The 13,823-nt window shown below is 38.4% G+C and overlaps 1 protein-coding gene across 2 annotated transcripts in view; it reads left to right on the plus strand.

The window, feature by feature from the left end:
* Positions 1-13,823, plus strand: part of LOC106556998 (uncharacterized) — a 79,501-nt gene that overhangs the window by 12,007 nt on the left and 53,671 nt on the right. For both annotated transcript variants that reach the window (XM_087724644.1, XM_087724645.1), the window contains exons 6-9: positions 431-530; positions 4,409-4,452; positions 4,698-4,775; positions 6,495-6,691. In XM_087724644.1, the coding sequence (XP_087580770.1) occupies positions 431-530; positions 4,409-4,452; positions 4,698-4,775; positions 6,495-6,691 (419 nt within the window). The remainder of the gene's footprint in view (positions 1-430; positions 531-4,408; positions 4,453-4,697; positions 4,776-6,494; positions 6,692-13,823) is intronic.

Genomic DNA, 13,823 nt, shown 5'->3' on the forward strand with positions numbered 1-13,823 from the left:
GCGTTTGTGGTACAATCAGAACATTGCGTGTGTTGAAGTTGTTTTAACGCAAACCAGAGATGCCTTTTAAAAAACAAGTTTACATCATATTCTTATGCATGCCAGTGCTGTGTGTGAGGTAATTTAAGGTGGTTCTGACAAGTGTCATCAGCATGTTCATATCCAGTCACATGGGCGGCAAGCCATTCCGACAAAGGAGGCCACACCCACAGAGTAGGCTCGAACAATTTTTGAAACCCACCACTGGTATGTGGGTATAATCATAATTTTTTATTTATTTATTTTGTCATGTTTATATAGTGTATATTGGAGGTGGTGACCTTTGAGAGTTGTATACAGCGGAATTTCATTTTAATGTATGCCGATTAGTGTACTTTTAAAATGACAAAAAAGTTATTCTAACTCTAAGTCTTGACTGTTTCTTCTTCAGCGCAACACCAATCAGCAGAGCTCTTGATCAAGGAGCAGATATTGTGGTGATTGGAAGATGTGTTGATAGTAGCCTTGCGTTGGGACCATTACTTCATTCTGTAAGTGTGGATCAATATTTTTTAAATATTTTCTTTTTCTACTAGCCATTTTACCAGACTAAATACAGGTGATCCTTAAATTACAACCACAGTTGAGCCCAGAATTTATGTTAAGTGAGAAACTTGTTAAGTGAGTTTTACTCATTTTATGACTTTTCTTGCCACATTTATTGAGTGAATCATTGTTGTTAAGTAACACGGTTTTTAAGTGAATCTGGCTTCCCCGTTAAGTTTACTTGTCAGAAGGTCCATGTGGGAATGCTTGTCCCATGCATTCCCACATGGACATGCCACATGCTCCAGATCTCTGCTGACTGATGTCTATTGGATGTTGTTACAAATTCTCTACCCAGTACTCATATTAATACAAGACAGATAAATGAAAATCAGTCTGATAAAATCCAGACTAACTATAATTAGCACAAAGAATAATGAAAAAAGTCATTAATTTGTAGAAGTCACGTTATAACTGATATGCATCTATAGGATAATAAAAATGAATGAAGCATGGAGTAGACTAAGGAAATATCTAGCCACATTATGGGCACTAATGCAGTGTCAGTGACTCAACAATGAATCCAAAGGGGGGAAAAAATACTAACAGCAATTCAGTCGGGAAGACATAATCACAGGTTAAATACTGTAAGTTCATATGCGGGTAAAGGCAGGTGAGCGAATACTTTTGGTAATATAGTGTATAAGCCAGTTGCCAAGCATCTGAATTTTGATCATATGACCATGGGGATGCTGCAATGGTCATAAATGTGAAAAACAGTCATGAGACTCTTTTGTTTCAGCGCTGTTGTAACTTCGAACAATTACTAAACAAACTGTTGTAAGTTGAGGACTACTTCTACCCATATTATTTATTAATTGCAGAACTAGGAATTGTTACTCACATTTCAAGTCAGAACAAAATTTCATAATGTCCATCTTTCCCATATTTAAAAGAGAAGCAAACCAAACACAACTGAAGTCCCATAGTAATATGTATGGAAATATTTACATATACATAGGTTAGTTTTCTGTAATAGCTTTACTCTAAATGTTAAGAAATAGTTATGCATATGATAAACTGAAATTTGATTAATTTAGTTTACTTACACTGATGCAACTATGAATTCAGATTCTGAAATACACAAAACGTTTAAGCTTGTGACTGTGACATTTTTCTTATAGTTTACAAAAATATATATAGTATGCGTTGTTCTTTTTCTTTTGACCCAGAAAATCCAGTTAATTTCAAAGAGAGTTTTTGCTAATGCTATTTCCCATTCTATATTTTACAAATACATGCTGCTTTTCAAAATAATACAGCATTGTTAACTTTTCTTTCATCTGAATTTCTTTAACTGCAACTTGCAAACAATTCAGCCCACCACAAGAGGGCAGAAATGGTCAATTTTAACATGTCAAAACAAAGAAAAGGGAGAAGACAGGAATAGAGAGGTGGGACGAAAGACTTACTGGTGGAAAATCAGACAATTAGAAATTGCTGCATGGGAAAATATAAAGCTGAGATATGTGGTTTACTCCTATACATGATAATAAAACTGAGTTGCTAACTGATTGACTATGATAATGAAAAGATAATTAAAGGTTAAAATATATGGAATATGGACAAATATGAAACTGTAAGGGGAGAATATAAAGCAGAGGTATGCGATTTTATACATGATAATTAAACTGAGTTGCTAATTGATTGAATATGACAATGGAAGGACAATTAAGTATGGGTTAAAATATATGAAATATGGACCCATATAGAACTCCTAACACGATGAACAAAGTGAGATGTGTACTGCTTGTTATTCAATATAGTAGACTAAGGATATTGTAATGAATATTGAACAGTAAGGATTGTTATTTAAAGACAATTAAGGGTAACCTAAGCCAAGATATGGAAAAATGGAGAGGGAACATGAAATACTTACAATGGGAAATTATTGAGATTATAAAGACAGAATCACAAATTTGGAGCATTTCTGGTCCAGAAATAGCCACCAAAGGGGCTAAGGTGCTGTGCATGACTATGGTGTTAGAGGAGGCCACAGTTGAATGGACGATCACCATCCACAACAATGATGCCCTAGAGGTGAGAAACTTTGGCACTTCATGGCTGCACTTCGGAAGTGTTTCAAAGACCTTCTAGCCGATTGTAAATCATAAAGACCTTAGCCAAGGGCACAGGGGCATGGCCATGTACACCCAGGAGTTTTGCAGCTTGGTCTGCCAACTGACTGACTGGCTAGAAGATATTTTGATTGGATGCTTCCAAGATGGGCTAAGTGACAAGGTCTACAACATCTGAATTTCCAGAGGCACCCCCTATATACGCTTCATGGCTGGTATGTCATAGCAGAGGAACTGGAAATCAACCTGGCTCGATTCAAATACTAGCCAAGCCATGGATGGTGAAGATACCCCCCCAAAAAAGAAGCCCCAAAACTGCCACCATGTGAGCAGAACACATGTGGATGATCCACTGGCTGCTTCAGGTGTTGGAAGGAGGGGCACCAAGCTGCTGACTACCAAGATATATGCCCAGCCAAGAAGGTGACTCTGGATCTTGCCAAAAAAACCAGCAAAACTAGAACAGTGAGCCTATAAAACTGCCCCGAAGGAAGTAGAAGTCGTAGAGTTCACCCCATCCCCCAAAGAGGGGGGGGTGTATATGTGTGTGTGTGTGTGTGTGTGTGTGTGTGTGTACATACATACATACATACATACATACATACATACATACATACATGTTCTGACCCCCTCCTCCCTCCAGTAACGAATGCCGAGACAAGCTTAACTGGAATTTCACAGCACTTTATTAGCAGGAAACATAAACCTCGGTGGCTGAAAGCCCAAACATAACAAACAGATAAGAACCTTGGCAGCAACTCAGACTTCGACAAAGACATGTGACTGGGTGGGCATGCCTATGTAGTCATGTGACTGGGGGATCAAAAGACAGAAAAATTAACAATATCCAGTTTGAGCGAAGGGTACCATTTTTTTACTACCAGTTCGGGCGTACTGGTAGCATTTCACCCCTGGTTCCAACATGTCCTAGATAGGTGTTCTGTAGCTACAGACCTAGAATTCAGGCTCTTCATAAGGAAAGATATGTTGAAACTGGGGAGGGTGTTTTTGTGGAATGAGATTTATCCACCATTTCAAGAGCTGATGGCCACTGAGTGTTTAAAAATATTTAGTAGTACAGATCAACTGTGGCATGGCTAAGATAATAGAGAGCTTGTTTAATTATGTCATCTCCTGGGAAACTAGTGCTAATAAGAGAGAGAGAGATCCCCACACACACAAATAAATATACATATACAAAGAGTCCCTCTTTGAGGAAGATGGGCAATTTAGAAATGTGAAATGTGTGTCTATATACCCATACCTACACACACGAATATATATTTATATGTATGGGTCTGTTTCTTTGTATGCCTCTGTGTGTGTGTGAGAGAGAGAGAGGGGCGGGGGTGCATATATGTAGTGCTACCTTCCTCTTTTCCCTTTGTTGGTTTAATTGTGAAATATATAACCTAAGTAAAAGACAATACAATTATTTCCAATGATTTCTAGGTCACTAGAGTATTTTTTCTGCTTACTGCATACAGTAATTGCATAGGAAATTTATAAAAATGGGAAAAGCGAAATTGGATGGATTATGGAGGGTGTCCATGAGCGACGTATTCCTATAATGTCTCTTTCATATTGTATACAAGTGAGCATGCATAAAAGAGGAAACTGGGAAACAGCTGAGCTATGGAAATCTGTTGCGGATTCTGCTTTTGGGATTTAACATTCTTTTCACTATTTAATTCTATTTCAATGTGTATTTTAAAAATGTGTATTTTTAAACATTATTTTTCTAGTTTGGATGGACTAGAGATGAATTCAGCCTATTAGCAGCGGGAAGGTAAATATCCTCTTTGTTTCAAAGAATACTGTAATTTTAATACTGTTAAAATAATACAAGTCAAAATCCCTGAAGCAATTAATAATTATGATGTTTCAAAGCCTCTTTCAAAAGGATATCAATTTAGATGTAATAAAGATTTGTTTTTCTAAACATTGGATATTATACAGTAGAAACTTTCAGTAAATGTTAAGGTTTTAAACTCACTTCATTAAAATTGTTTAAATATCAAATGTGATTTTTAGTCTTGCAGGTCATCTGATTGAATGTGGTGCTCAATGTACAGGTGGAATATTCACTGACTGGCATACTGTGCCAAACTGGTATGTTTATTGTTCTGTAAGATACATGGTGGTGAATATTTTTGTAATATATTTTAATACTTAGATTGCTGAATGATAGCTTTATAAAGACACTATTCAGCCTATGATCATATTAATACCTGTGCAAAAAATATCCCTGCAAAAATAATTGTGTCACTAAGTAAGATTATATCAATCTCCTTATAGAAATTCTACTAGAATTTCCATTGGAATGTGGCCTACTTAAAAATAAGTTAGAAAATAAACCAGTTTAGTCTTTTAAGTACAATTTTAATTTGATTTCACTTTAAATATACTAGTCTTACAATAATATAGTTCCAACCTGTCCTAGATAAGTGTTCTGTAGCTACAGACCTAGAATTCAGGCTCTTCATAAGGAAAGATAAGTTGAAACTGGGGAGGGTTTTTTGTGGAATGAGATTTATTCACCATTTTAGGAGCAGCCTCTGAGTGCTTGAAAATATTCAGTAGTACAGCTCAACAATAGCATGGCTAAGATAATGGAGAGCTTGTTTAATTATGTCATCTCCTGGGAAACTAATGCTAGTAAGATTTTTATGGAACTTGGAGGAGAAGTTAAGACTGAAAAAAAACCCTGCTGGGTCCTGGGAGAGTGCAGTGGTAGATGTTATTATGTTTATTCCTCCTTAGAATTAATGCCTTGTGATGAGAAATCTTGCCAATTGGTACTTGTTTATGTGATCCATCTTTAAATAAAAGTTAATGACAATGCTGAAAAATCAATTGTGCCATTACAATCTCCTACAGTAGTCAATTTGCTAGCTCATAATGTGTTAGTGTGGTTCATTATAGCATAGCATTATTTTATCTCTGCTGTGTTTCATACATTTATTTGTAATAAGCTGTCAAGTTGTCATGTTCATGTCCATGAAGATGTGGCTGCAATTTGTTAAAGCTGCTATAGACTATAAGCCACAACATCCTCCATTTTGTCCTTGTTCTTTCTTTCTGGCAACTCTTTCCCTTACCTGAAATGCAATGTGTTTGCAATCTCTACTGCATAATGATTGCAATATGGCTGACTCTGAATACCTCAATTAGTTGAAACCTGTGCAATAGAATAGAGGTAGGAAATGTAAGCACTGAATCTCATATAAGTTGACTAGGAATTGTTCTGAGAAGTGGGCAACAGTGGTGGGTTTCAAAAATTGTTGGGACCTACTCTGTGGGTGTGGCCTCCTTTGTGGGAGTGGCTTGCCGCCCATGTGACCGGATATGAAATTATGAATTAGTACTTACGTCGGTCCAAGTAGCTATTCAGAAACTCTGGCATTGAAGCATGCAAGTCTTAAAGCTGTCAAGTTACAAGATCCTTGCCAGTGGTGGGTTTCAAATTTTTTTGGAACCTCTTCTTTAGGTGTGGCCTGCTTTCCGGGTCCACTGGTGGAACCTCTTCTAACCGGTTCGGTAGATTTGACGAACTGGTTCTACCGAATAGGTACGAACTGGTAGGAACCCACCTCTGGTGAGCAAGGAATGTTAAAGATTGCATAGTGGCTGATAACTTGGGAAAATACATTTTCCCAGTATATATTTGCTTGAATTAAGCAAATGTATACTGGGAAAATGTATTTTTCCCAAGTTATCAGCCACTATGCAATCTTTAACATTCCTTGTTTTTTTAACCACCCAAACATTACTATGAAATACATTGATATACTTTCCATATAATTAAATTTTAATATTTTGAACTTTTAGGCATAACATCGGTTTCCCCATAATAGAAGCTTCTTCTGATGGAAGTTTTATTGTATCCAAAGCACCTGACACAGGAGGCCTGGTGACCTTCGGCACTGTGGCAGAACAATTGGTATATGAAATAGATAATCCTAAAGAATATCTCTTACCAGATGTCACATGTGATTTTTCTCAAGTCTCCCTTACTGAAATTGCAGGTCAGTGTCTGCTGATATTGGATTATTCTAGGGGAATGACGGGGGTGGTATACAGTTTTATTGTTACAGCCTTAAAAAGAATGCTTTTATGTGAATGTCATAACAGGAATCAGACTTCTGTGAAAGGTTTACTCATTCATAGGGTTCCCATTGTCTAAGTAAGGCTGACTGGGAAATTCTGAGAATTGAACTCATTCACCTTGTAGTTGCTAAGGTTGAGAAACACTGGTTTGAAGAATTATGATGTGCAGATTTTGATGCAGAAGGAAATGCAGAGTGCTGGTGTTGGAGTGAGTGTCACATCATACATATTTGCATTGTGGGTGTTTTTTTTTCCATTTTAACATATCAATGTGTATATGTAAAATCAGGTATTGTAAATATTGACTTTAAATTATGTTCATGTAACAGCACAAAACAGAGAACGTGAGATGGCGATCCATGGGTGTGAATCAGATAAAGAAGGTCAAATGATTATTATTTACATAGGCCTGGCAGACTTCATGACATAATTTTGCCTTTGCACAGATGTATGTCATGATGTACATGTTGTAATTTTTACCTCGTTGTGACTTGCCAAAAATAGTGATGAAATCAGCCTTAAACTGGAGGCACCCTATTCACTTTGACTTTTAGTTCACTTTTTAAAACTTTCATTGGAAAAAAATCTCATTGCATATTTCATATTATTAGTAAAAGTTAAACCTTTCCACTACGTATTTAATCTGAATAATACAATGCAAATGTTAATGGAATGGAAAGAAGAGGGAAAAAATGTTAGTCTTAAGTGAAAAGTTAAATAAAAGTTTTCCCCCAAATTGAGTTCAACACTTGGTGACTTTGAACTGTGTAATTTTGAGGAGGAAAAATATAGAAATGATTTTCTAGTCCTTTTATTGGGACATTTTATCTATTTCCTAGCCTAGCATATATCCTTGAGATTTCCTGACGCTTTTACCAACTACATTTCTGCTTAGCTTTTTGAGAGTGGCCAATATCAGCAAATGTTGCTACTTTTTGAACTCCAAATCAATAGACATGCAATGCATTCATTACCTATCAGGAATATGCAGTATTGGAATTATATTATTGCATATTCATTACATGTTTTAAAGTTTAATAACTTCTAATGTAACAATGTATGGAATGGAGAGAGATTTTGCAGTAATGGGTTCTGCATGCATCAAGTGAGAAAATGATCTAGAGATCTGGAAAAGATCATTCTCCAGGGCTAGCCGAGCAACACCTAAACAATACATGTTCAAAATGACAGTGGGAAAGGAGTTTGATAAAAGGAAATAAACCGGAGTTATATTATTCCTTGACATTGATAGAAACTGGTTTGAAAAGGTCTGCCAGCTTTAATAACTATTGCTAATTATTTATTTGCACACTGTACTGCTTTATGATTGCAAAGTCATTGATTTTTGCCTACATTTCTTAATTTAAAACTTTATATATCAATTTGCCAAACTTTTAATTATTAATACATTTTAACATTATTTTTTAATCTTTTGCATGCAATTTTAAAATATTGTTCCTCCACCATGTACTCATCAGAGCAGAAAGGAGGGATATCCATTGAATAAATAAACAAGGTTTTACTGGATTTATGCTGCAGTGGTGAAATCTATTTTTTTCCCCTACTGGTTCTGTGGGTGTGGCTTGGTGGGTGGGTGTGGCTTGGTGGGGGTCATTTGACTGGGTGGCCATGGCTATGTAGTCATGTGACTGGGAATGGTCAAAAGACAGAAACTCACGTTAACAATGTCCTGCTGGAGCAGGGGGTTGGACTAGATGACCTCCAGGTATCTTCCAGCCCTGGATTGCTGTGCTCTTTCAAGCCACGTCTAGTGCCAAATTTGTAGTCCTTCCTCCCTCTCCTTTTTCCCTCCCTCCCTCCCTCTTTCTTCTTTCTTTCTTTCTTTCTTTATTTCTTTCTTTCTTTCTTTCTTTCTTTCGCAACATCCCCGCCCCCACCATTTTTGACATAGCAAGCCTCAGGGAAGCCTCCCGGGAACAAAAATGAACCCCCTCACCCCTGTTTTTGGCCTAGCAGGCTTCAGGAAAGCCTTCTGGGAGCAAAAACAGACCACAAATGCTAAAAAAGGGGGGGAGAAATTCCTACCATCATGCAGCACAGCTAATCATCAGAACTTTCTTTTACTTTATTAAGCAGTTTTTCACTACCGGTTCTGGTGAATGGTAGCATTTTTTACTACCGGTTTGGGCGAACCGGCCCGAACTGGTAGCATTTCACTCCTGGTATGCTGCCTTTGGTCAATGAAGCATTAATGATGCTAAGTAGGGCAGTTTTAATATTCTCCTTGCATGATATCAGTCCTATTGGGCAAGGATTCAAAGAACATGAAACTAACCTAAATATTTTTCTCAAAATGTGCTTTATTTGCTCAAAATTGCCTCATTAAGCAGTAGCTGCATTTAAACAGTGCATTTTAAAAAAATAAGAATTAAAATATTTTAACCTTCAAATGAACTTCTAGCTTGTAAATGGCCCACTGTGACACATTTGAACTCCAAATGAACTTTCACATGAACTTTCAGTTAGTTATTCTATTAGAAATTGAACAGATGGAAAGTAGACAGATTTCTGAAATATCTTTAGCTATAAGTGCAGTGACATGTACTCTCGAAAAGGGACTGCAGGCCTTTCTACTTTAATTGTTTACTTTAGTAAATAGTTCATATAGCAGGATTAGATAAAGCATTTGGGTGAACTTAGAGATGCTCTTTTTAATATTTTAAGAGTGATTCATTTTGTAATATAACTGGAACCAAAATTCTATTAAAAGCAAAATACTATTTGTTTTTAAAGGTATATTTGAGCTAAGTAGAATGTTAAGGGTACAATTATACTGCACATGAGTCTACTTAAAACTGAATTTCAGAAAGTCGATGTGATATAATCCCATTAAACTGAAGTGTGATTTTATATTCTTTTATCTTGTTTATATTTTTTCACAGTAGATACTGGCTTTTAAATGCTTAAGTATAAACTATTCATAAAATATAGAATAAATTTAAAGAAATTAAAATATTATTCAAAAGAGTGAAAGAACCCACTGAAATATAATATTCTGAATAGAACAGGGATAAGAATAGAATAGAATGGCATGGCATGGCATGGCATGGCGTGGTATAGAATAGAATAGAATAGAATAGAATAACAGTTTATTATTATTAACAATAATTTTATTTAAGAAGCCATCACTCAATTTGGCCATTTTAGTTTACTTCTTGGTCTACAGCTTTTTCTTCTTGGAGATGGTGGTAGACAACTTGGATGACAGATTTTTGATTAAATACATTATTTAGAGCCCTTTCAAATTGGATTCAGGCTTGAGCATGGAATGAAAATAGTATTGATATTCTGGTAGATGGTCTACATGAAGTGTGTCAAACTCAAGGTCCGCAGGCTGAATCCGGCCTGCGGGGTGCTTAAATCTGGCCCATAGGGCCAGACTGGAAATAGCAAAGGATTGGCCTGCATGGAAGGGTGCAGCCTGTTTTGGCTGGCAAAGTGCAGCAGGTGGCTGAGGCCAGAGAACGGGGCACCGGGGGGGGGGGGCAGCAGGGTGCTGCAGGAGGCATCTATCCCATCTCCCCTCTCCTGTCCTTGGCTGGCCCCCGGAGAACTACAATGCTGATTTGACCCTTGAAGAAATCCAGTTCGACACCCCTGGTCTGCATGGTTTATCACTTATAGTATATGAAGCTCTTTGTGAAGTCATCTGCTGATTTGAGATGAAGTGCTATCAGTAGCATGCTGATACCCATGTATGCATCAACCCAAGAAGACAAGAGTCTAAGAGTTTGTTATCAGACTAGTAAAGTCAAATAATTATTAGATAAATAATTGTTTGCAGATTTTCTATTAGTAGTGAAGACAATTGTTCCCTTCAGGTGTACCATATGGCTGGGAGAAAGGGACTCTGCCTTGTATATTAAGACTTTGCCTTAGTATATAGATATATTAGTTCTATGTTAAAAGTTCATTTGCTGGAATTTGTGTTGTTAACAAGGTCTGTGTGAATATTGTGTTTGGAAGAGAATCTTTTCTGGAGCCAATTGCATAAGGAGTCAAAGGTACATAGACCCAAGGCAATCCCAGTTTGTAATGGCTTCCTTATTATGAAAATCTGTCACTAGACGTATCCCTGATGCGCTCTTCTCTGAACTTCTTCAAAAACAGAAAACTGTTTAGATTTAATATGTATTTGGTGTTCGGTGTTACAGTTAAATAATTTTATGGTGACTATTAGACTATTTCCTTATTTTCTGTTTAGTTTGCCTTTGGATTTGTTTACTTTGGTTGCTGTTTATTTATGCCTTTAATCATATTATTTTGCACTACCCAATTGGATGTAAAAGTACATGTACAAAAATAAGCAAAGTCGGATTTATTGTGATAATTCCATGGGTGTCTAGGTTTCCTGTGAGCAGTACTGTATTGTTCACAGCAGTGGTGGGTTTAAAAAAAATTTAGAACCTATTTTGTAGGTGTGGCCTGTTTTGTGGGAATGGCTCAGCAGTCATGTGACCAGTGGGCGTGGCCAACTTGGAAATGTGGTGAAACTCATTTAGCAACGCTCTTGCTTAGCAACCAAAATTTTGGGCTCAATTGTGGTCATAGGTTCTATTTCTTTCCTTCCTTCCTTCCTTCCTTCCTTCCTTCCTTCCTTCCTTCCTCCCTCCCTCCCTCCCTCCCTCCCTTCCTTCCTCCCTTCCTTTTGTCTCCTTTCTTTCTTTCTTTCTTTCTTTTATCTCTCTCACACTTTCTGTTTCTTTTTTCTTTCTTCCTTTCTTTCTCATTCCTTCTTTATCTTTCTTTCTCTCTCTTTCTCTTTCTCTCTTTGTCTCTCTCTCCTTTTTCTCTCACTCTCCCTTCATTCCTTCCTTCCTTTCTCTTCCTTTCTCTCTTTTTCTCTTTCTCTGTCTCTCCCCCCCCCTCTCTCACACACACACATCTCTTCCAATTATATTCATAGATATATTCTGTGAACTAAAACCGGTGCTCAATAAATCCTATGATCATGGCATTTTGTGTCCTACAAGCCAATTCACAGAGCCCCCAATTCAGCCTCTTACTGCTCTGGGGATTAACTGAATATAGTTACTCATCCTGTTATCTCTTAACCTTGGTTCCCGCCTTTTTAGCAGAGCAGCAGAGAGGGCTAATTTCAAATGGCTTTTTTTCCTTTTGTCAAAGCCCAATTTCTCTGCTGCTCGGCGGGTGACCTGGTGGATGTCTGAAGGTGTTGGGCACGCCACGGAAGGCACGCACATCATACACAGACAGAGACACACAGACACACTGCGCTTGCGCAATGCAAGGCGCATGTGTAAGGGGGACTGGATCAGCTGAGAGCATGGCAAAAAAGAAGCCTCTCTTTCTCCACTGCCGTGGCTTGTAAAGTAGGCAGGAATTATGGCCGGTGCTCCCCTCTTGCCACATTCCTGCCAGCCATCCAGCCAGGCAGGACTGCAGCCAGCAGGCAGTGGTAAATGAAAAAAGCGCCGGCCAGCATCCCCGCCTCCTTCCTTTGTTTGTTGCCTCTGTTGCCTCTGTTTCCTTTTTTGCCTCTGTTTCTCTGTTTCGCGGCTCGTAAACTGAAGCGGGGATGCTGTCCGGTGCTCTCTTCATTTACCACAGCTCTCCGGCTGCAGCCCTGCCTGGCTGGGAAAGCAGCAGTGTGGTGTGTGTGTGTGAGTGTATGTGTGTGTGTGAGAGAGAGAGAGAGAGACAGCCACCTCATTTCCAATGAAGGGGGTAGGGAATCCATGCTATTTCCTCCTTCTGCATGGATTGGAAACGAGGCGGTTATCAAAGAAGAGAGCAGCACACACTATGTGGGCTTGTCCAACAGCTGAAGAAGGAACAGGAGGCAAGGATTCGGCTGTTGGACAAGCCCACATGGCGTGCACTGCTCCTGTCTCTTTGACAGCTGCCTCATTTCCAATGAAGGGGGTGGGGAATCCATGCAATTTCTTCCTTCTGCATGGATTCCGCACCCCCTTCATTGGAAATGAGGCAGCTGACAAAGAGAAGAGGGCACTCGCCACATGGGCTTCTCCCAATCCTCCACTCCGACAAAGGAAGTGGGTGGGTGGGGCAAGCCTGGTGCAGACAGTGGGGCAAGCGAGTGAGTGGCAACTGGGCGGGCAGGCGGGGGGACCGAGTGGTGGCTGGGGGGGAGGGGGAGCAAGCAGGGGGGGCAGGCCAGGGGAGACAGCATACCGGTATGAGGCCTCCGGAAAAAAGGGTACGGGAAGGCACACTAAATTTCACCAATGCACCGGTATGCCCATACTGGTCCATATTGGTTGAAACCCACCCCTGGTTCACAGTTATGTTTATGACTAATGTTTATGTAGTTATCTCAAAAGTTTTCATGGATGATGAAGTGGGCTGCACAAAAGGAAATGATTGTTGGCATATGTATCCAAGAGACCTCAAATTTTCAGAAGAATACGTTTTGTGGCTAACATCTGATACAACATTCTCTGATAACTTACAGATTGAATCAAAATTCTAAACAAATAGAAATCACATTCATGACTAAGCCCCACATATAGATCTATCCTTTCTATATGATGTCTCATTTTTATCTATGAAATATAAAACATATTTGTTATTCACTTTACTGCATCAGGAAGTTAGAGTTCACATTATTGCAATTTAATTGTTTGAGGTAAGCTGTTGCCTCATTATTGCTGCAGCAATAAATTTGTCTAGGTGGTTTCACTTAGTAAAAGCTAGGTATGAAAAATCTTCCATTCTCCCAGATGAACCTAATAAAGGGTTTACATCCTTTCTAATCTACAATAAAAGACATGTTACATTGTCTCAATGTCCTCAAAGTCACAAGTACAATTGTGGGGAACTACAGGAATTTTAGCCTACCTGCCAGATAATAGTAGTGATTGAAAGATGTTATGTCTGATCCTGAAAAATCCTTTCCTCAAGCTAAAGAAAGTAAAGGTACCTTGCTAGTTCCTCAAAGCCTACTTGTTTAGCATACTACTGAGGCTCTGAGAAGGAAAGTTGACTTCAGACTGGTGTTCAGAATAACCCAATCCTTTCTCTCTTTTTTAACTGTTTGGTTTTATT

Source organism: Thamnophis sirtalis, unplaced genomic scaffold (assembly GCF_051295495.1).
Source record: "Thamnophis sirtalis isolate CommonGarterSnake01/CBP01778 unplaced genomic scaffold, rThaSir2_p1.2 scaffold_10, whole genome shotgun sequence".
NCBI lineage: Eukaryota > Metazoa > Chordata > Lepidosauria > Squamata > Natricidae > Thamnophis > Thamnophis sirtalis.